The sequence below is a fragment of the Tachyglossus aculeatus genome, chromosome 14 (assembly GCF_015852505.1).
Source record: "Tachyglossus aculeatus isolate mTacAcu1 chromosome 14, mTacAcu1.pri, whole genome shotgun sequence".
Lineage (NCBI taxonomy): Eukaryota > Metazoa > Chordata > Mammalia > Monotremata > Tachyglossidae > Tachyglossus > Tachyglossus aculeatus.
The window spans coordinates 18839883-18859805 of record NC_052079.1 but is presented as its reverse complement, the minus strand read 5'-3'; the positions used below and the strand labels follow the sequence as shown (position 1 = coordinate 18859805).

The 19923-nt window shown below is 48.8% G+C and overlaps 1 protein-coding gene across 2 annotated transcripts; it reads right to left on the bottom strand.

Annotated features, from left to right (window-relative positions):
• Positions 1–587: 587 nt before the first annotated feature.
• On the bottom strand, positions 588–19687 carry YEATS4 (YEATS domain containing 4). Of its 2 annotated transcripts, none has more exons than XM_038756626.1 (7): positions 19571–19687; positions 9075–9194; positions 8232–8298; positions 8056–8150; positions 3235–3327; positions 3065–3152; positions 588–1534 (listed from the first exon to the last, which is right to left on the bottom strand). In XM_038756626.1, exons 1-7 carry the CDS (start codon positions 19619–19621, stop codon positions 1365–1367), a joined length of 684 nt encoding a protein of 227 aa, XP_038612554.1. In that variant the 5' UTR covers positions 19622–19687; the 3' UTR covers positions 588–1364. The 2 variants fall into 2 exon arrangements, with proteins under 2 accessions (XP_038612554.1, XP_038612555.1); XM_038756627.1 differs by lacking the exon at positions 19571–19687 and adding an exon at positions 10832–11451.
• Between the last annotated feature and the right edge of the window lie 236 nt (positions 19688–19923).

The following is a 19923-nucleotide window of genomic DNA, read 5'->3' as shown; positions in this document are numbered from 1 at the left end:
TAAAGCAAGTAGCCCGGCAGTTAAAGAGGGAAAAGGAGAAGGGTGACTTTACAAGACGGGAAATGAGAGAGAAGCGCAAGCGTGAGGGAAGGTGAGCGGGGATATGAACGATCTGTGGAACGAGGAGCACACGACTTTAAGCGATTGTTTTGGTTTAGGAGCAATACGGCGACGTGCAACTGCACTAGCCCGACAAGAGGGAAAATCCTAATTATCAATCCAACCCCCTCCGCGGCTCCAGCCCGCTCAAGAATCGGTAGCCTCAGTTTATCACTTTTGTGGGTCCCTCGGTTTCCGTTCTTCCCCCCAAATGGTAGCGTTTTATTCCCGGAGTGGGTGGTAGGGTATTTTCCCCCTTAACGCCCCACCCTGTGACACTTCCTCACTTGCAGAGGGGCCAACTCATTCGCCGCTTGAGGAGAAACTGAAAAGAGGCAAAATAAAGGACTTTTCTTCTCCTGTTCTCCGTTTTCAACTCCGCAAGGAAGGTACGCACGAGGCAGCCACAGAGAAGCCTTGAAATGGCCTTGATGCCGTGGCCCTTTCCTCCCGGTGGGTTAAATCGGCTAGTCGAGAGACGTGAACGGATTGAATTAAGATTTATTTCGACTTCACACATCGTCTGGGGATTTAAAATTACAGGTCTCTCAACGGTCCCGGGGGTCGAAAGGCTGAAGCCGGGGGGCGAGGGGGCAGGCGGGCGGGCGGTCCGGGACACCGACGCCATCCCCGGCGACCTGCTATTGAATCCAAACGATTCCAGTGCGGCCTCGGATGTTTGGGGTTAAAAAAGAGTTACCCCGCGGATACCGCTTCGGGGTGAGCCGGTCGGTGGGAAAGGCGGGAGACGGTGGTCTTCCGCGGCTGTGTCCCCCCCGGGGCGTGAGATGAGGTGCCGGATAGAAAATTAGCTCGGATGGGGAGGGATTGGGACCGTGGTAAAAAGAAAACCCCCAAAAGTGTGGGCAACCAAGGGTAAGGGCAAGTAAACTATAAAAACGGTTTCCAGTTTGCTGAAATCAAAGTAAAAAATTAGCTTAGAAGTTAAGACTGAGACATACAGCGAGAGTTTTCCTCTAAAAGTTACAATGCAGTCCCAAACAGTTTTACCTCCAGTCAAAAAACGGCCTTAAAACAGTTCGGCAAATGTCCGTGAATCTTCTCAGTTAAAACAATGTATAAAGCAGTTACGTTAAAACTTTTTTCCACAGAGGCCCAAGTACTCTTGGCCAAGAAATCCGTGACAGGCGACTAAATACGTTCTTCTAAAAAACCTAATATTATTTACATTAACCAGTCCCCGCAACATCCTTTATTTTCAGCGTAACATCTTCAAGTCCTCTGGAGGTTTTGGGTTTTCTGTTTCATATTTCTTTAGTCTGATCATCTTCTCCGAGCTTCCTGATTTCATTTTTCAAACAGTTGATAGTTTCCCGACTTGCCTTTAATCTCTCTTTAAGCTCGGCAATTTCAAAGCTCGTTTTCTTCTTGGCGGCTTCTAGCTTTTCCCGGGTTTTAACTTCCAGGTCGGCGACTGAGGAACGAAACGCAAATAAATGTACTCGCTGTGGCCGTACCTATCGTCTTCTTCAATATTACAATCTCGTGAATCATGAAGTCATTCACCTGAAAGCTACTGGTGGAATCAATTCCGAACTGTAATAATTAACTGGGAATTTAAGGCCCCTGAACTCTACTCCATCTATTGATGACCCAGAGATCAATCTATAGTATTTGAATGCTTATTAAGTGCAAAACACTGTACTCAGCATTTAGAAGAGTGCACTAGAGGTACAAACATTACCATCTAAGTCATCCACAAACCAATTTATGGATAGGAAGAGAAAACTAGAGGTGGATGTGTAGAAAAGTGAAACGGGAAGAGGATTTAGGAATTGGAACTCACTACGCTAAGGAGGCAGGTCTTAGTAAACTGACTGGAATTTGGTTAATTAGTCGTCAAAAAATCCCTCTAAACCATCGTCAAATTTGACTGTAGTGAACATTAAACGTGATGGCTGCACTGTTAGATTGACGAAATGTAGCGACAATCTGACAGATGTTGCCTCACCTGTAAAAAATAGGGATAAAGACTGTGCGCCCAATGTGGGGCGGGGACTGCGTCCGACCCAATTACCTTGTACCAGCGCTTAGTACAGTGCCTGGCGCACAGTAAGCGCTTAACAAATACCACTATTAGTATTATTATTTTTGCACTCCGCGCCCCAGTGGGAACAGGGACGAGACAGTTTGTGTGCCGCTGCCAAACCATCGTCGTTACTATGATCAATCCCTTCCCTTCACACCAGTTCTGGGTCCTGAAAGCCTGAGAAGCGGCGTGGCCTAGCAGCGAGAGCCTGGGCTTGAGAGTCCTGGGTTCGAATCCCGGCTCCGCCACTTGACGGCTGGATGACCCTGGGTGAGTCACATCGCGTCTCTGGTCCTCAGTTACCTCCTCTGCAAAATGGGGATTAAAGGCTTGTGAGCCCCACGTGGGAAAGGGATTTGGTCCGACCCAATCGGCTTTTTTTTTTTCTGATGGCATTTTATTAAGCGCTTACTATGTGCGAAGCACTGTTCTAAGCGCTGGGGAGGTTACAAGGTGATCAGGTTGTCCCACTGGGGGCTCAATCAATCAATCAATCAGTCGTATTTATTGAGCGCTTACTGTGTGCAGAGCACTGTACTAAGCGCTTGGGAAGTACAAGTTGGCAACATATAGAGACAGTCCTTACCCATCAGTGGGCTCACAGTCTCTACCCCAGCGCTTAGTACAGTGCCTGGAACACAGTAAGCGCTTAACATGTAGCATTAATATAGATAGATACGTATATATATATATATATATATATATATATATATATATATTTTAAAGACACCATCTCGCGGAGTCCTCAATCTCGCTTTCTTGATGCGTGTCTGTCCCCGTGAAACCTAGGATCTAAGAACCAGAGCTGAGCAGACTTTCCTGTGCCCAGGGCAGGGCTTAATAAATGTCAATAAGTGAAAAAGGAACGATTAAATATTCAAAATCCACGATCCACCGGGGCCCCGCAACCCTTACATTCCGTCTCATGCTTATAGGCCCCCAGGGTTAACTGGCGAGATGTTGTCAGCAGCTGCTGCATCATTGCGGTTGGATCTTGAAAAATCTAGGAGAAGGAGGAGGCAACACTTTCAGTCCTCACACGTAAAAAAACGGTGCCTCATCCCCGGATGAAATACTTTCCTTACCATTTCATCGTAGAATTCGGAAACCACCGTCTTTTTCCCCAGCATCGCATTGGTGTCCGATTGAAACAGTTTCAGTAAGTGATACAGGGTCACCTGTGGAATACAAAAATCAAGACAGTCCTTATTACTACAATATGGTTCCTACTCTCCCATTTGACTTCCTTAGAGTCCTACAGGACAATCTCCTTCCAATCCCACCCTTATTCTCAGCTAAAATAATGATTGTCTACCAGCTTGCCGTCACCGGGCAGCGTACTGGAATTGCCCTCCAGGCTCCCGCTGAAAATCTCCAGTCGTGCGCGCAGTTTCCCTGTATATACTGATACATTCCCTTGGTTTTCTTCAGACTTATCGTTCCAGCGTGCCAAGGCGGTTCACAGTCGCCTGTGTGCCTTGGTGGGATACCTTTCAACTTCTAACGGCGCTTGGACTCGCGATGATCTTCGCAGCCTGCTAAGGTGGAAGATCCCTGGAAGGCGAGGTGCGTATTCCTGGATGAACGGACGGATTATGTCGGACAAAGCCGGTGACCTAAGACGCCCTGCTTCACTCCGGTGGTGATGGGAGGGTGAAGGACACTCTAAAGTCTGATTCGGCCAGAGATGGAACCATCTCAGAAGCTTCTTGAACTTCTCAGGGGATCAAATTCACCAGACGGTAGAGCCCAGACCTACTTCTGATAGGGTCAAAGATCTTTGTAAGCCCCCTAAATCTGCCTAAAGGCGTCAAGGCTACGCTGTGCGCTTCTGCGCCTGATGAGTTGTGACGGTCACGTCCCCTCCGTGAACACTTCTCTGAAGCCACGCTGTCAGCCCGGGAGCGCGGGGTCAACGATCCTCTTCAGTAGCCCGCCTCAAAGGACTCTGACGAGGATCTGGCTAACGATGTTGCCAACTTGTACCTCCCAAGCGCTTAGTACAGTGCTCTGCACATAGGAAGCGCTCAATAAATACGATCGATGATGATGATGATGAAAACCTGAGAGGGCCACCAGAGTTGCCGGTCTGATTTTGTGCCTTTCTTACTGAAGATCAATCAATCAATCGTATTTATTGGGCGCTTACTGTGTGCACTGGACTAAGCGCTTGGGAAGTACAAGTTGGCAACATCTAGAGACAGTCCCTACCCAACAGTGGGCTCACAGTCTAAAAGGGGGAGACAGAGAACAAAACCAAACATACTAACAAAATAAAATAGACTAGATATGTACAAGAGGCAGCGTGGCTCTGGCTCAGTGGAAAGAGCCCGGGCTTTGGAGTCAGAGGTCATGGGTTCAAATCCCGGCTCTGCCAACTGTCAGCTGGGTGACTTTGGGCAAGTCACTTCACTTCTCTGGGCCTCAGTTCCCTCATCTGGAAAATGGGGATGAAGACTGTGAGCCCCCCATGGGACAACCTGATCACCCAGTAACCTCCCCAGCGCGTAGAAAAGTTCTTTGCACATAGGAAGCGCTTAATAAATGCCATTCTAAAGACAGAGGCACCTGTGACGTCCTATAACACCTCTTCAGTGTTCCATATGTTGAGGAAAGTTTGTGCTGTTTAGGCATCCTTTTCATCTTTGAAATTCAACCACTTAATAACCGTGCCATTTGTTAAGCGCTTCCTCTGTGTCAAAGCACAGTGCTAAGCGCTGGGTTAGATTCAAGAGCATAAAGTAGGGCACAGTCCCTATCCCTCTTGAGGCTCAAAGTCTGAGTAAGTATGCCATTTATAGAGCTCCCTGAACCTGATTTTCGTATCATGACCGATTTCTATTAGCTTCTTTTTAAAATCAGGGACAGACAGCATTGGTTGAGTGCCTGCGTGCAGAGCATTCAATCATTCAATTGTATTTACTGAGCGCGGAACAGTGTACTAAGCACTGGGAAAAGAATCGCCTATTTATTCTGACGATTTTGACACCTGTCTACATGTTTTGTTATTGTTGTCTGTCTCCCCCTTCTAGACTGTGAGCCCGTTGTTGGGTATGGACCATCTCTATATCATCATCAATCGTATTTATTGAGCGCTTACTATGTGCAGAGCACTGTACTAAGCGCTTGGGAAGTACAAATTGGCAACATTTAGAGACAGTCCCTACCCAACAGTGGGCTCACAGTCTAAAAATGTTGCCGACTTGTGCTTCCCAAGCACTTAGTACAGTGCTCTGCACACAGTAAGTGCTCAATAAATACGATTGAATGAATGAAGGAGAGTCCCCTTCAACCTGAGTCACTCAAGTCGGACCCAGTCCCCTGTCTCATGTGGGGCTCACAGTCCAAGTTGGAGGGTGTGGGCTTTAATCCCCATTTTACAGATGAGGAAACTGAGGCGCAGGAGAGAGAGCGAAGTGACTTGTCCAAGGTCACACACCAGACAAGCCACAGAGCCGGGATTAAAACCCAGATCCTTTAAGTCCCAGGCCCGGGCTGTTCACACCAGGCCACGTGGCTTCCCTGCACAAAGTACTGAATCGACGCTATCGATTCAGCCACTCATTCCATCGAATTTGAGTGCTGACTGTGCACAAAGAACTGTACTGAGCGCTCGGGAGAGTACGATAAAATGATAACTAGATCCAGGATGCCCAATCATCATCATCATCAATCGTATTTATTGAGAGCTTACTGTGTGCAGAGCACTGTACTAAGTGCTTGGGAAGTCCAAGTTGGCAACATATAGAGACGGTCCCTACCCAACAGTGGGCTCACAGTCTAAAAGGGAGAGACAGAGAACAAAACCAAACATACTAACAAAATAAAATAAATAGAATAGATATGTACAAGTAGAATAAATAAATAGAGTAATAAATATGTACAACCATATATACATATATACAGGTGCTGTGGGGAAGGGAAGGAGGAAAGATGGGGGGATGGAGAGGGGGACGAGGGGGAGAGGAAGGAAGGGGCTGAGTGTGGGAAGGCCTCCTGGAGGAGGTGAGCTCTCAGCAGGGCCTTGAAGGGAGGAAGAGAGCTAGCTAGGCAGAGGGGCAGAGGGATTGGGGGCATTCCAGGCCCGGGGGAGGATGTGGGCCGGGGGTCGACGGCGGGACAGGCGAGAGCGAGGTACGGTGAGGAGATTAGCGGTGGAGGAGCGGAGGGTGCGGGCTGGGCAGTAGAAGGAGAGAAGGGAGGTGAGGTAGGAGGGGGCGAGGTGATGGACAGCCTTGAAGCCCAGGGTGAGGAGTTTCTGCCTGATGCGCAGATTGATTGGTAGCCACTGGAGGTTTTTGAGGAGGGGAGTGATATGCCCAGAGCGTTTCTGGACAAAGACAATCCGGGCAGCGGCATGAAGTGTGGATTGAAGTGGGGAGAGACACGAGGATGGGAGATCAGAGAGAAGGCTGATGCAGTAGTCCAGACGGGATAGGATGACAGCTTGAACGAGCAGGGTAGCGGTTTGGATGGAGAGGAAAGGGCGGATCTTGGCAATGTGACGGAGCTGAGACCGGCAGGTTTTGGTGACGGCTTGGATGTGAGGGGTGAATGAGAGCGGAGTCGAGGATGACACCAAGCGCTTAGTACAGTGCTCTGCACACAGAAAGCGCTCAATAAATACGATTGAATGAATGAATAAAACGGGGATCAAGACTGCGAGCCCTAAGTGGGACAACCTAATTACTCCGTATCTACCCCAGCGCTTAGGACAGTGCTTGGCACATAGTATGCACTTAACAAATACCATTATTATTATTAATACATACCATTTCTTAATTTATGGATAGATAATTTCCCATTTGCTTCATCCACACCCTTTGGGAACCTCACCATTAACACATTTCGATTCTGAAAAGGGGCCATTTCCTATCTTTAAACAAAATGTTCCCTTTAAACCCATGACCGTTCAGCTTTTTCAACAGGTTTCTGGGAAGGAAATCACACCACTGACTTTCTGAAAATCCAAGGATATTACTCCCCCTACTTCTCCCTATCCACTCCTTCTCAGAGCTCCACCGAATGTGGCACGATTTTCTCTCACAAAAACCGAGAGGTGGTGTTGTCGTAAATGTTCCCTGACTCTAAACCGAGGTTCTGCCGATTTGCCAAGTGTGACGAGGAGACCGTTCCCCACAAGTCTATAATTCTTTGGGAGCCTTTCACGGAGCAGAGTCACACAAGCGATCTGTCACCCTCCTGAACAGTGGCTGTTCACATCCATACACTGCTCACGCTCACCGAGAGTCGCTTCCTTCAAATTCCTTTGGAAATCTGTCGGGGATTCTGCTGATTTTTTTACTCCTCTTATATCGGTTTGGACTAAAACACCCTGGGCGTTAAACACACCTGGATCCGATCCATCTTCAAAAGGCACCACAAAAAACAACTCAGTGTGGGAACCTCCCTAACGTTTTCCTCCAAAATACCAATCTGCACGATTCACCGAGTGTCTCGGGTTCCTGTTTCCTCTCCAAATACTGAGGAAACCCCAGTGGTTCCCACGATTCCTGTTCTTGTTACTATCACCTGTTAGAAAGTGCTCATCAAACTCATTTTGGTCGGCCACCACTCTTTACTGGCTTTCTTGTTCCCGCTTGAAGAGATTCCCATATTTTAAAAGAATTTCCCCCTCTAAGGACCTCCTTCACTCTGGCCAATAGCCAGGAATGATTTTAGTTGGTTGCCAATTTTGTTTAACTTGGGCATCTCACTATTATCACTATTATCCAGGAATGATTTTAGTTGGTTGCCAATTTTGTTTAACTTGGGCATCTCACTATTATCATTATTGTATTTGCTAAGCACTTACTAGGTGTCAAGCACTATATATTCAAGATGTTCACTTAACAAAAATAAAGAGACAAGAGACATCTGGCAAAAGAAAAAGGAGGGGTACTCACAGGTCTTTCATTGGGATCAATGAAAAATATTTTGATGATAATTTCAAATTCACCCCAGCCCGTTTCGGTTATTTCATAAGGAGGTTTAGTAACAACTGAAAAGACAAAAAGGAAAATAAAATGCCAAGAAGTGCTTTCACTTTTCTTCTTATACCTACTAAGGGATCAAAATGTACCTCTCAATGGATTGCCGTAGCTCTCGTGCAACTTAAACTGGATTTTCTTCACATAGGCTGACATATCCTGAAATTCAAGGAAAGGAATTAATTAGTTCTAACATCTGCAATTATTATATTCCCCTCAACTGGGGGATTAGTACTGTGCTCTCCCAAGCGCTTAGTACAGTGCTCTGCGCCCAGTAAGCGCTCAATAAATACGATTGATGATGATGATCTGCATACATATGACAAGGAGAAGTCTTTTATTGCCTCTTCTGCTAGCTTTATAAATTTTCACAAATGCATGCTCACAAAATACAAACTTGAGAACTTTACCGTATGCCCTTCAATAATTCTTATCTTGGCCTCGGAAATGCGGTAGCTTTCTTTTCGACGTGACACCTCTAGAAACACCATCCTTGTTACCACGTTATTCTTCTCAACCGGTCAACGGTATTTACTGAATGATCACTGTGTGCAGCACTCTGTGATAAGCACTTGGGAGAGCACAGTACTAATCCCCCAGTTGAGGGGAATATAGTAATTGCAGCAAGACTTCCAAGGATGGCAGAGAACACCCTTCAGAAGAAGACATTCCTGGTAACGTTTTTGCAAAATGCTTTTGCCATTGCTTCTACATCTTTTTCCTCTATCCATGCAAGTTAAATCACCTTTCCACACAGCAGGACCGCTCTCAATTCATGCGAATCTAAATCTTCATTTTATTTCAAAACTCCCGCAGTGCTTAGAACGGGGCCGGCCGCGTAGTACGGGCTTAACGAATACCGTAATAACTGTGTCTAAAAATCGAGCAGACACTAGTCCAGAAACGACTGCTTAAAGAGAATCTGATGTACCCACCTCATTCCTGTATGGTTTGACGTAGACTGTCCATTGATGGGTGTGCCCATCTTCTTCTCTTTTCTTTCCAAAATAGCGCGCTACATTACCGTAGACTATAGGTTTCACAATTGTAACACCCTAAGAAAGGAAAGCATACCAATATAATTAATACTACTGCGACTAATGATAATAATTGCTGCATTTGTTGAGCGCTTATTACAGTCCAAGCACTATAATTAGATCAGACTCAGTCCCTTATCCCATACGGGGCTCACAGTCAAAGAGAAAGGGAGGGAGAACAGAGATTTCATCCCCATTTTACAGATGAGGAGACTGACGCAAAACAGTGAGGAGTTTTTGCTTGATTCGAAGGTTGATAAGCAACCACTGGAGATTCACTTTGATTTGCCCATATAGTTGGATAGTTCTCGTAGACCGAACCAAGACAGTGATTACAGCCAAAATAATTTACCGACTAGGTTCTATCGAGTGGAAATAAACTACTTCCGTATATTCCAGTCATTCGTAATTCTTTTCAAGGGGACCGTTGCTCGCCCAAGGCACCTGGCAGGCAAATGGAAGTCATACAGACCTGGGCCACGCTGCTTCATAGAAAACTGAATTAGCAACTATTTTCTGGGAACTACATACTACTTATTCCTCAGTACATACACTCAGGTACACGTGTATATTTGCATGTTCAATTATTTAACCCCGATTTACTTGCAGTGCTACCTGCTATAGCCTTATTCTCCTTCATTCTCCCATTATTTGTAAATCATTTTTGTCTGACTCCTCCATTAGATGTTGAACTCAATACGTGCTCAAGAAACACCATTTATCGATTAACCGACCAAGACCAAGTTTTAACCTCCATGTCCCTTCACTGGTTTCGGCCAGGAAACGGGAAGGTTTTCAACCCTCCTGACTGTAAGCTTGTTGTGGGCAGGGAATGTGCCTGTTTACTGTTGCACTGTGCTCTCCCAAGTACAATGCTCTGCACACAGGAAGCACTCAATAAATATGAATGATTGACGGGGGGAAATGCAGCTCTCTAGTTCTAGGCCTCTCGGCCAACATGGAGAAAAGCGTAATGTTCCGCACGTGCGAAAACATAGGTGGAGTCCACCCTTTTCAATTTTATTTCCCATGCTTTCATCATCATCATCATCATCAATCGTATTTATTGAGCGCTTACTATGTGCAGAGCACTGTACTAAGCGCTTGGGAAGTACAGATTGGCAACATATAGAGACAGTCCCTACCCAACAGTGGGCTCACAGTCTAAAAGTGGGGGGGACAGAGAACAAAACCAAACATACCAACAAAATAAAATAAATAGAATAGATATGTACAAATAAAATAAATACATAGAGTAATAACTACGTACAAACATATATACAGGTGCTGTGGGGAAGGGAAGGAGGTAAGATGGGGGGGATGGAGAGGGGGACGAGGGGGAGAGGAAGGGTCGGCAACGGCAAGTGCAGAGCACCGTAATTAAGTCCAGGGAAGAAATACACGGGCAATTAGACCCAAGAGGGGAAGGAAAGAAGAGAGGGTGGTGGGCGTAGGAGGAAAGGTGAAACATTACAAAAAGTAGGACAGAAAAAGACAAGGATGATAATAAATACCAAAGGCTCTATGAAACATTGGGGCTAAAGGCGCGGTTTCCCACACCTCCCCACCGAGGCGGGGATGTTCGGAGTCCAACAGCCGCAAGGGCAACTGCCACAACTGCCCCCCGCCACGATGTTCTGCCGGGCGGGGCTTACGTGGAGGAGACCGACACGGCCGGGGGTCGTCATCCCGGTGGCTGCGGGTTTTTTCCTTCAGATGGCAGGAATCACGGCCCTCCCCAGCACCAGGGAGGAGGGCAGGCTGGGCAGGGGAGGTCTTCCGGGCTCCAGGCGCCGATCGCCCCGGGAAGCGGCCTCCTGATTGCCGAAACTTGGCACGCCGGTTGTGACATCGCGCTCCGCGACCGGATACGGGCAACGGCAGGGCAACAAGCAAGGTAAGTCGCTTGGCTTTTTTCTGAGCTCTACCGTTGGGCTTTTTGGCCTGGGAGGGCCGGGCTCCCGGTTTCCCGTCCGGTTAGCTGAAGAAAGCTCCAGTTTTCCGTTTCGAGACACACGTGCCGTTTCACTCGTCGAGGGCAGGAGGGATGACGTCCCTCTGAGCCCAAACGGAGGTGATTTCAGAGCCCCCGGGCGGCGTTGCCCAGCCTGGTGACGGCCGGGTCGCGGAGATGGGTGCCGCGTTTCGGAGCGGTCTTTCCTCTTCAGACGGACGGGATGGCTGTCGGGGAGGTTTTGTGATCAATCGCTGCTGTTCGCTCCACGCTCACTGTGCGCAGAGCGTTGGACTGAGGGCTTCCGTGCAAGGCAAGGCTTGGCAGACGTAACCCCTGCCCGCGAGGAGCTTACGGCCTAGCCATCGGAACAGTCGCTAGAAATGGTCCTTCTAAATCTGCTGAAAGGTAGCGGGGGCAGATGACAAAACCCTGCCCCTGCCCGAATCCACCCGGCTCCGACGCTCCCGCTATTTTCTTGCTCTAGCCTGTCTAGATGAGGGACAATAATTGCCTATTTTGTTGTTGCTAGTGTTTCCGTTGTTTTCTGGGAGGCGCCTAGTGGAATGAACGCACTCGAATGACTGTGTCTGACCTGATGATCCCGTGTCTACCTCCGGGGCTTAGAACAAGGCTTGGCACATAGTAAAGTCCAGGGTTCATTCATTCAATCGTATTTATTGAGCGCTTAATGTGTGCAGAGCACTGTACTAAGCGCTTGGGAAGTACAAGTTGGCAACATCTAGAGACGGTCCCTACCCGACAACGGGCTCACAGCCTAGAAGGGGCAGACAACAAAACAAAACATGTGGACAGGTGTCAGGTCATCACAATAAACAGAAATAAAGCTATATGCACATCATTAACAAAATAAATAGGATAGTAAATATGTACAAGTAAAATAGAGTAATAAATCTGTACAAACATATATACAGGTGCTGTGGGGAGGGGAAGGAGGTAGGGCGGGGGGGATGGGGAGGAGGAGAGGAAAAAGAGGGCTCAATCTAGGAAGGCCTCCTGGAGGAGGTGAGCTCTCAGTAGGGCTTTGACGGGAGGAAGAGAGCTAGCTTGGCGGGATGGGCAGAGGGATTGGGGGCATTCCAGGCCAGGGGGAGGACGTGGGCCGGGGGTCGAGTCAACCTGGCGGCATAATTTTGTCTCATTTGATGCATGCTTTGTGGTACGTGATGGCAAAATAAATAGGATATATTACCCCTGGGTACCATTAAGTTATCTCATAATACCCAAAAACGTCCTCGGTCACGTTTTAGAGTTTCAGAACACCAGGAGGTGAATGTTTTTCTTTCTTTCGTTTCTCCTCTTCTTATAGTGAAATAGGAAAATTCATATATCGCCTTGCTGATAAATTCCCAAAAATATGATCCAAAAGGATGTGCTCACCTCAACTGTTCTCATCTACAACTGACCTAAAGAGCTGCAGGGCGGTAGAGCTAAAACAATTAAGACAAGTGTGAAAAAAACACTAACCAGCTTTTTGGTGAGATTATTTCAAACACTTTAAATATGTTTGGAGTCACAGAAGGCAGCTGTATGGTATATGAATATAATCTTGAATATTCTAAAGCAATATAATAAGTTACATATATTTGTCAAGGGTTTGAAAGCCAATGAACCGAAAGACTTTCAGAGAATTTCACAATAGTAGAGTTGCATGAAATAAGCATATTTCATACAACTTCACTGCTCATTCTCTCATTTGATTTGACAGTACCAAAATCTGGTACTTTTACGTGGCTAAAATTCTAGTAATATAAATTACTTTTAATAGAACCTGCACTATGCAGAAAATACAAAAAAAATAATAAATCCTGCCTGGAGCTGCTAACATTTTGTGATTATTAATTTTGGGCAGTGTCAGCAATTGTGCTTTTTCCAGACCTGCTTCTGAATGAATTGCCCAAACAGAACTGTACTGATTTAAGCTTGACTAGTTATCCTTTTTGGTCTTAATTATATATATATATATAAAAGTTACGTATATGTAACTTTGATATGGCATCAAAAAACAAATCTCCAGGGGGCATTCGCTGATTAATCTCCTACCTGTGGTTTATTTTAGTGTGAGTTTCACCTGTAAGACCCTTAGAGGGTAGGGATCATGTCTGCTACCTCCCTTCTACTCGCCCCAGGCTTAGTACTGTGCTTTGCACCGGGAAAGCACTCAATAAATAATACTGGTTCACAGTTGAAGAGGAAGGATTTCTGGAGTTTTGAGGATGGAGAGAGGTGGTAGTCTGGCAGATATGATGTGGGAGGGAGTTCCAAGCAATGGAAAAGGACATGAGCGAGAGATGGAGGAAGGATGGTCAAGAAAGAGACGGCAGTAAGAAAGTTGGCTTGGGAGGAAGAAAACAGTACGAGCTAAGAGCCGGAGTGACCGAGAACCGATGAATCAATGGTATTTATTGAGCGTTTACTTTATGCGGAGCACCGAACTAAGTGGGAGAGAGTATAATAATAATTCTGGTATTTCTTAAGTGCTTACTACGTACCAGGCACTGTACTAAGCGCTGGAGTGGATACAGGCAAATCGGGTTGGACACAGTCCCCGTCCCACATGGGGCTCACTGTCTCAATCCCCATTCTGCAGATGAGGTAACCGAGGCCCAGAGAAGTGAAGCGATTTGCTTAAAGCCACGCAGCAGACAAGTGGCAGAGCTGGGATTAGAACCCATGACCTTCTTGTTCCTAGGTCCGTGCTCTATCCTCCACGCCATGCTGCTTCAATAAATACAGCCGAGTGCTCAATAAATACAACTGACTGACTGAAGATTTTCAAGAAACGGACGGAGGTTATGCAGTACAGTATTTTAGAAAAATAATCTGGGCAGTTGAATGAAATGTGGACTGTACAGAAGAGGCTGGAGGTAAGGAGATCAAAGAGGAGGTTAAGTCAGTAATTTAATAATGATGGCACTTCTTAAGCGCTTACTATGTGTCAAGCACTGTTCTAAGCGCTGGGGGAGACACAGGTTAATCAGGTTGGGCACAGTTCCCGTCCCACACTGGGCTCACACTCTTAATCCCCATTTTTTTACAGCTGAGGTACCAGAGGAACAGAGAAGTTAAGTGACTTGCCCACGGTCACACAGCAGACGCGTGACCGAGCCAGAACTAGAACCCAGGCCCTCCTCACTCCCGGACCCACGCTCTACCCACTAAGCCACACTGACAGGACAAGTGCCTAGACCAGAATGGAGGCTGTTGGGATGGAGAGGCCAGGCTGAATCCAGTAATGATTAAGGAAGGGGGGAAAAAAAAGAGGATTTAGAAACCGACCGAAAGGGAGAGGTGAAAGAAAGCAATGACTGGTGGGCTCCGGAGACAAGGAAGACAGTGGTGCTGCTGACCGTCACGGGAAAGTTACATGGAGAAATCATCATCATCATCATCAATCGTATTTATTGAGCGCTTACTATGTTCACAGCACTGTACTAAGCGCTTGGGAAGTACAAATGGGCAATAGAAATGAATTGTGGGGGTGTGTGTGTGTGGCGGCGAAAGAGGGGTGTCGATGAGGAGTTCAGTTTTACACAGAGAAGTCCTGGTAGCAGGAGGAACTGTGACCCTCCAGGAGGGCTGTTGTGACGCTGCCCTTTTTACTCCTCACAAAAAGCAACAAGACCGAAACCAAAAAACCTCACCTCATCTCACACATGCCGACATCACCACTACCTGGTCACTCACACCCGTGCGGTTCGGCTCCCTGGATTTCAGATGGAGAGGGGAGGTTGGGTTCATTCATTCAACCGATCGGATCTACCGAGCACTTACTGCGTGTAAGGACTGTACTAAGGTTGTGGTGGAGGCCAGTTCACCCTCTAGTCTTTAAGCCCGAAGTGGGCAGGGAATGTGTCTGTTTATTGTCCCAAGCACTTAGTACAGTGCTCCACACACAGCAAGCACACGATAAGTTGAACGAATTTAGCACATAATTTGGTGCTAATGTCGCCACTACGGGACGGCCCCGTGGAGAGTTCTGATCCCGGCAGCAGAGCGAAGTACGGACTGGAGTGAGGAGAGGCAGGGGGCTGGAAGGTCGGCGAGGAGGCTGATACGATAATCAAGATGGGATAGGATAAATGGTTGAAGGAGCCGTTTGGATAGAGAGGAAAGGGTGGATTTTAGCAATGCTGTGAAGGTGGAACCGACAGGATTGAGTGACGGATTGAATACGTGGGTTGAATGAGAGGGCTGAGTCAGGAAGGATGGTGGATTCACCCTGATGGGAAAGTCGGGGGAAGGACAGGCTTTGGGTGGGATGTCAGGGAGCTCTGTTTTGGACATGTTATGTTTGAGGTGACAGCAGGACATCCAAGTAGAGGCGTCTTGAAGGCAGAAGGAAACGTGAGACTGCAGAGAGGGAGAGAGATCAGCACTGGAGATGAAGATTTGGGTATCAATCACATAGAAGTGGCAGCTGAAGCCATGGGAGCGATTGAGTTCTCCAAGGGAGTGGGTGTAGATGGAGAACAGAAGGGACTCAGAACCGAACCTTGAGGGACCCCCACAGTGAGGGGGTGGGTGGCAGAGAAGGAGCCCACGAAAGGGACTGAGAATTTGCAGTCAGAGAGGTAGGAGGAGAACCAGGAGAGGACAGTGGCAGGGAAACCGATGTTGGTTAAGTTTCCAGGAGAAGGGAGTGGTCCAAAGTACTGAAAGCATCTGAGAGGTTGAGGATTAGGACGGAGTAGAGGCCTTTGGATTTGGCAAGAAGGAGATCATCTGAGGCCTTTAAGAGGGCGGTTTCTTGTGGAGTGAAGGGGGCCAGATTGGACAGGATCAGGGAGAGACTGGAGAGGAACTTGAGACAGAGTGTGTAGACGACTCGCTTGAAGAGTTTAGAGGGGGAGATGGGGCGATAACTGGGAGGAGCCTTGGGGTCCAGGGTGGGTAGAAGAGCAATTGGAAAGTGAACAGTGGAAGAGGGCAGTTAGGGAGGAGGCAGGTGTTTTGATAAGGTGCTAAGATACGAGGTTGGATGTCCAGGTGGGGGGACTGGATTCTGAGAGAAGGCAGGAGATCCCCTCTTGAGCTACTCCAGGGAAAGTTGAAGAGGGGGCAGGAGGGAGGGAGGGGCAGGGGAGATTTTAGGTAGACCACACCTGACGGTGTCAATTTTCTCAATAAAGTTGGTGGCTGGGTCATTAGGGGCAAAGGATGGGGGAAGCAGGGGTACAAGGGGTTTCAGGAAGGAGTTAAACAACTGGAAAACTGGGCATGAGTGTCAAGAAGGCTGGAGAAGCAATTTTGCTGGCAGAGTTAAAGCACACCAGGATGATAACCCTGAAGTGGATGAAGTCAGCCCAGTATCTAGATTTCCCTCGGCGGTGCCCTGCAGCTCATGCACAGGAGCGAAGGAAGCGGACAGTGGACGTGATCCAGGGCTTTGGGTTAGTGGCACGAGGTCGACAAAGGGATGGGGGGAACAGAGGGAGTTGAGTTGAGCAGATTTTATGTGCTTATGTGCCAACCACTGAACTAAGTGCTGGGGTATTCATCCATCCATCCATTCATTCATTCGTATTTATGGAGCACTTACTGTGTACAGAGCACCATACTAAGTGCTTGGAAAGTACAATTCAGCAACAAAGACAATCCCTGCCCACAATGATCTCACAGTCTAGTAGGGGGGAGACAGCCATCAAAACAAGTAAACGGGCATCAATAGCATCAATATGAATAAACAGAATTATAGATAGATACACATCAAAAAAAGTAAACAGGCATTAATTATAAATAAATAGAATCATAGCTATGCACATCTCTACGCACAAGTGCTGTGGGGCGGAGAGGGGGATAGAGCAAAGGGAGCGAGTCGGGGCGATGGGGAGCTGAAGGAAAAAAGGGGGGCTTAGTCTGGGAAGGCCTCCTGGAGGAGGTGGGCCTTCAGCCCCCCATCAGAGAAGCAGCGTGCCTCGGTGGAAAGAGCCGGGGCTCTGGAGTCAGAGGTCATGGGTTCAAATAATAATAATAGTATTTATTAAGCACTTACTATGTGCAAAGCACGGTTCCGCCACTTGTCAGCTGTGTGACTTTGGGCAAGTCACTTCACTTCTCTGGGCCTCAGTGACCTCATCTGGAAAACGAGGATGAAGACTGGGAGCCCCCCGTGGGACAACCTGATCTCCTTGTACCCTCCCCAGCGCTTACAATAGTGCTTTGCACATAGTAAGCGCTTAACAAACGCCATCATTATTATTATTATCCCGACTCAGCTGCTTGTCAGCTGTGTGACTTTGGGCAAGTCACTTCACTTCTCTGGGCCTCAGTTCCCTCATGTGTAACATAGGGATGAAGGCTGTGAGCTCCCCGTGGGACAACCTGATCTCCTTGTACCCTCCCCAGTGCTTAGAACAGGGCTTTGCACATAGTAAGAACTTAACAAACGCCATCACTATTATTACTACTATTACCCTGACTCAGCCGCTTGTCAGCTGTGTGACTCTGGGCAAGTCACTTCACCGGGCCTCAGTTTCCTCATCTGGAAAATGGGGATGAAGTCTGTGAGCCCCCCTGTGGGACAACCTGATCTCCTTGTACCCTCCCCAGCGTTTAGAACAGGGCTTTGCACATAGTAAGCGCTTAACAAACGCCATCATTATTATTATTACTATTATCCCGACTCAGCCGCTTGTCAGCTGTGTGACTTTGGGCAAGTCACTTCACCGGGCCTCAGTTCCCTCATCTGGAAAATGGGGATGAAGACTGTGAGCCCCTGTGGGACAACCTGATCTCCTTGTAACCTCCCCAGCGTTTAGAACAGGGCTTTGCACATAGTAAGCGCTTAACAAACGCCATCGTTATTATTACTACTATTATCCTGACTCGGCCGCTTGTCAGCTGTGTGACTTTGGGCAAGTCACTTCACCGGGCCTCAGTTCCCTCATCTGGAAAATGGGGATGAAGACTGTGAGCCCCCCTGTGGGACAACCTGATCTCCTTGTAACCTCCCCAGCGTTTAGAACAGGGCTTTGCACATAGTAAGCGCTTAACAAACGCCATCGTTATTATTACTACTATTATCCTGACTCGGCCGCTTGTCAGCTGTGTGACTTTGGGCAAGTCACTTCACCGGGCCTCAGTTCCCTCATCTGGAAAATGGGGATGAAGACTGTGAGCCCCTGTGGGACAACCTGATCTCCTTGTAACCTCCCCAGCGTTTAGAACAGGGCTTTGCACATAGTAAGCGCTTAACAAACGCCATCGTTATTATTACTACTATTATCCTGACTCGGCCGCTTGTCAGCTGTGTGACTTTGGGCAAGTCACTTCACCGGGCCTCAGTTTCCTCATCTGGAAAATGGGGATGAAGTCTGTGAGCCCCCCTGTGGGACAACCTGATCTCCTTGTACCCTCCCCAGCGTTTAGAACAGGGCTTTGCACGTAGTAAGCGCTTAACAAACGCCATCATTATTATTATTACTATTATCCCGACTCAGCCGCTTGTCAGCTGTGTGACTTTGGGCAAGTCACTTCACCGGGCCTCAGTTCCCTCATCTGGAAAATGGGGATGAAGACTGTGAGCCCCTGTGGGACAACCTGATCTCCTTGTAACCTCCCCAGCGTTTAGAACAGGGCTTTGCACATAGTAAGCGCTTAACAAACGCCATCGTTATTATTACTACTATTATCCTGACTCGGCCGCTTGTCAGCTGTGTGACTTTGGGCAAGTCACTTCACCGGGCCTCAGTTCCCTCATCTGGAAAATGGGGATGAAGACTGTGAGCCCCTGTGGGACAACCCGATCTCCTTGTAACCTCCCCAGCGTTTAGAACAGGGCTTTGCACATAGTAAGCGCTTAACAAACGCCATCGTTATTATTACTACTATTATCCTGACTCGGCCGCTTGTCAGCTGTGTGACTTTGGGCAAGTCACTTCACCGGGCCTCAGTTCCCTCATCTGGAAAATGGGGATGAAGACTGTGAGCCCCCCTGTGGGACAACCTGATCTCCTTGTAAACTCCCCAGCGCTTAGAACAGGGCTTTGCACATAGTAAGCGCTTAATGAATGCCAATATTATTACTATTATTATTCTTATCAGCCCCCTCAGGCCCGTCTCCCGTCAGCCCCCGCGCCCCCAGCCCCCTCAGGCCCGTCTCCCGTCAGCCCCCGCGCCCCCAGCCCCCTCAGGCCCGCCTCCCGTCAGCCCCCGCGCCCCCAGCCCCCTCAGGCCCGCCTCCCGTCAGCCCCCGCGCCCCCAGCCCCCTCAGGCCCGCCTCCCGTCAGCCCCCGCGCCCCCAGCCCCCTCAGCCCCATCCCCCATCAGCCCCCGCTCCCTCAGCCCCCTCAGGCCCGGCTCCCGTCAGCCCCCGCGCCCTCAGGCCCGTCTCCCGTCAGCCCCCGCGCCCCAGCCCCCTCAGGCCCGGCTCCCATCAGCCCCCGCGCCCCCAGCCCCCCTCAGGCCCGGCACTGACCTTCACTCTCCCGCCAGAGTCAGGCCCAAATTCGGCCATTCTCTTGAACATATTGCACAGGGAGGAAGAAGAGAGGGAGAGGAGGCCGCCGCCGCCGCCGCCGCCGGGGAGCCCGGGGAGCCCAGGCAGCCGGGGCCGGGCGGAGGGGCCCCTCCAGCCGCGCACGCGCGCGGACCCGGGGGGGGCGGGGGCAGGAGCCGCGCATGCGCTGACCACCCCCCCCGCGCGCGCGGCCCCTGGAAGGGGGGCGGGGGCAGGAGCCGCGCATGCGCTGACCACCCCCGCGCGCGCGCGCGGCCCGGGAAGGGGGGCGGGGGCAGAAGCCGCGCATGCGCTGACCGCCCGCGCGCGCG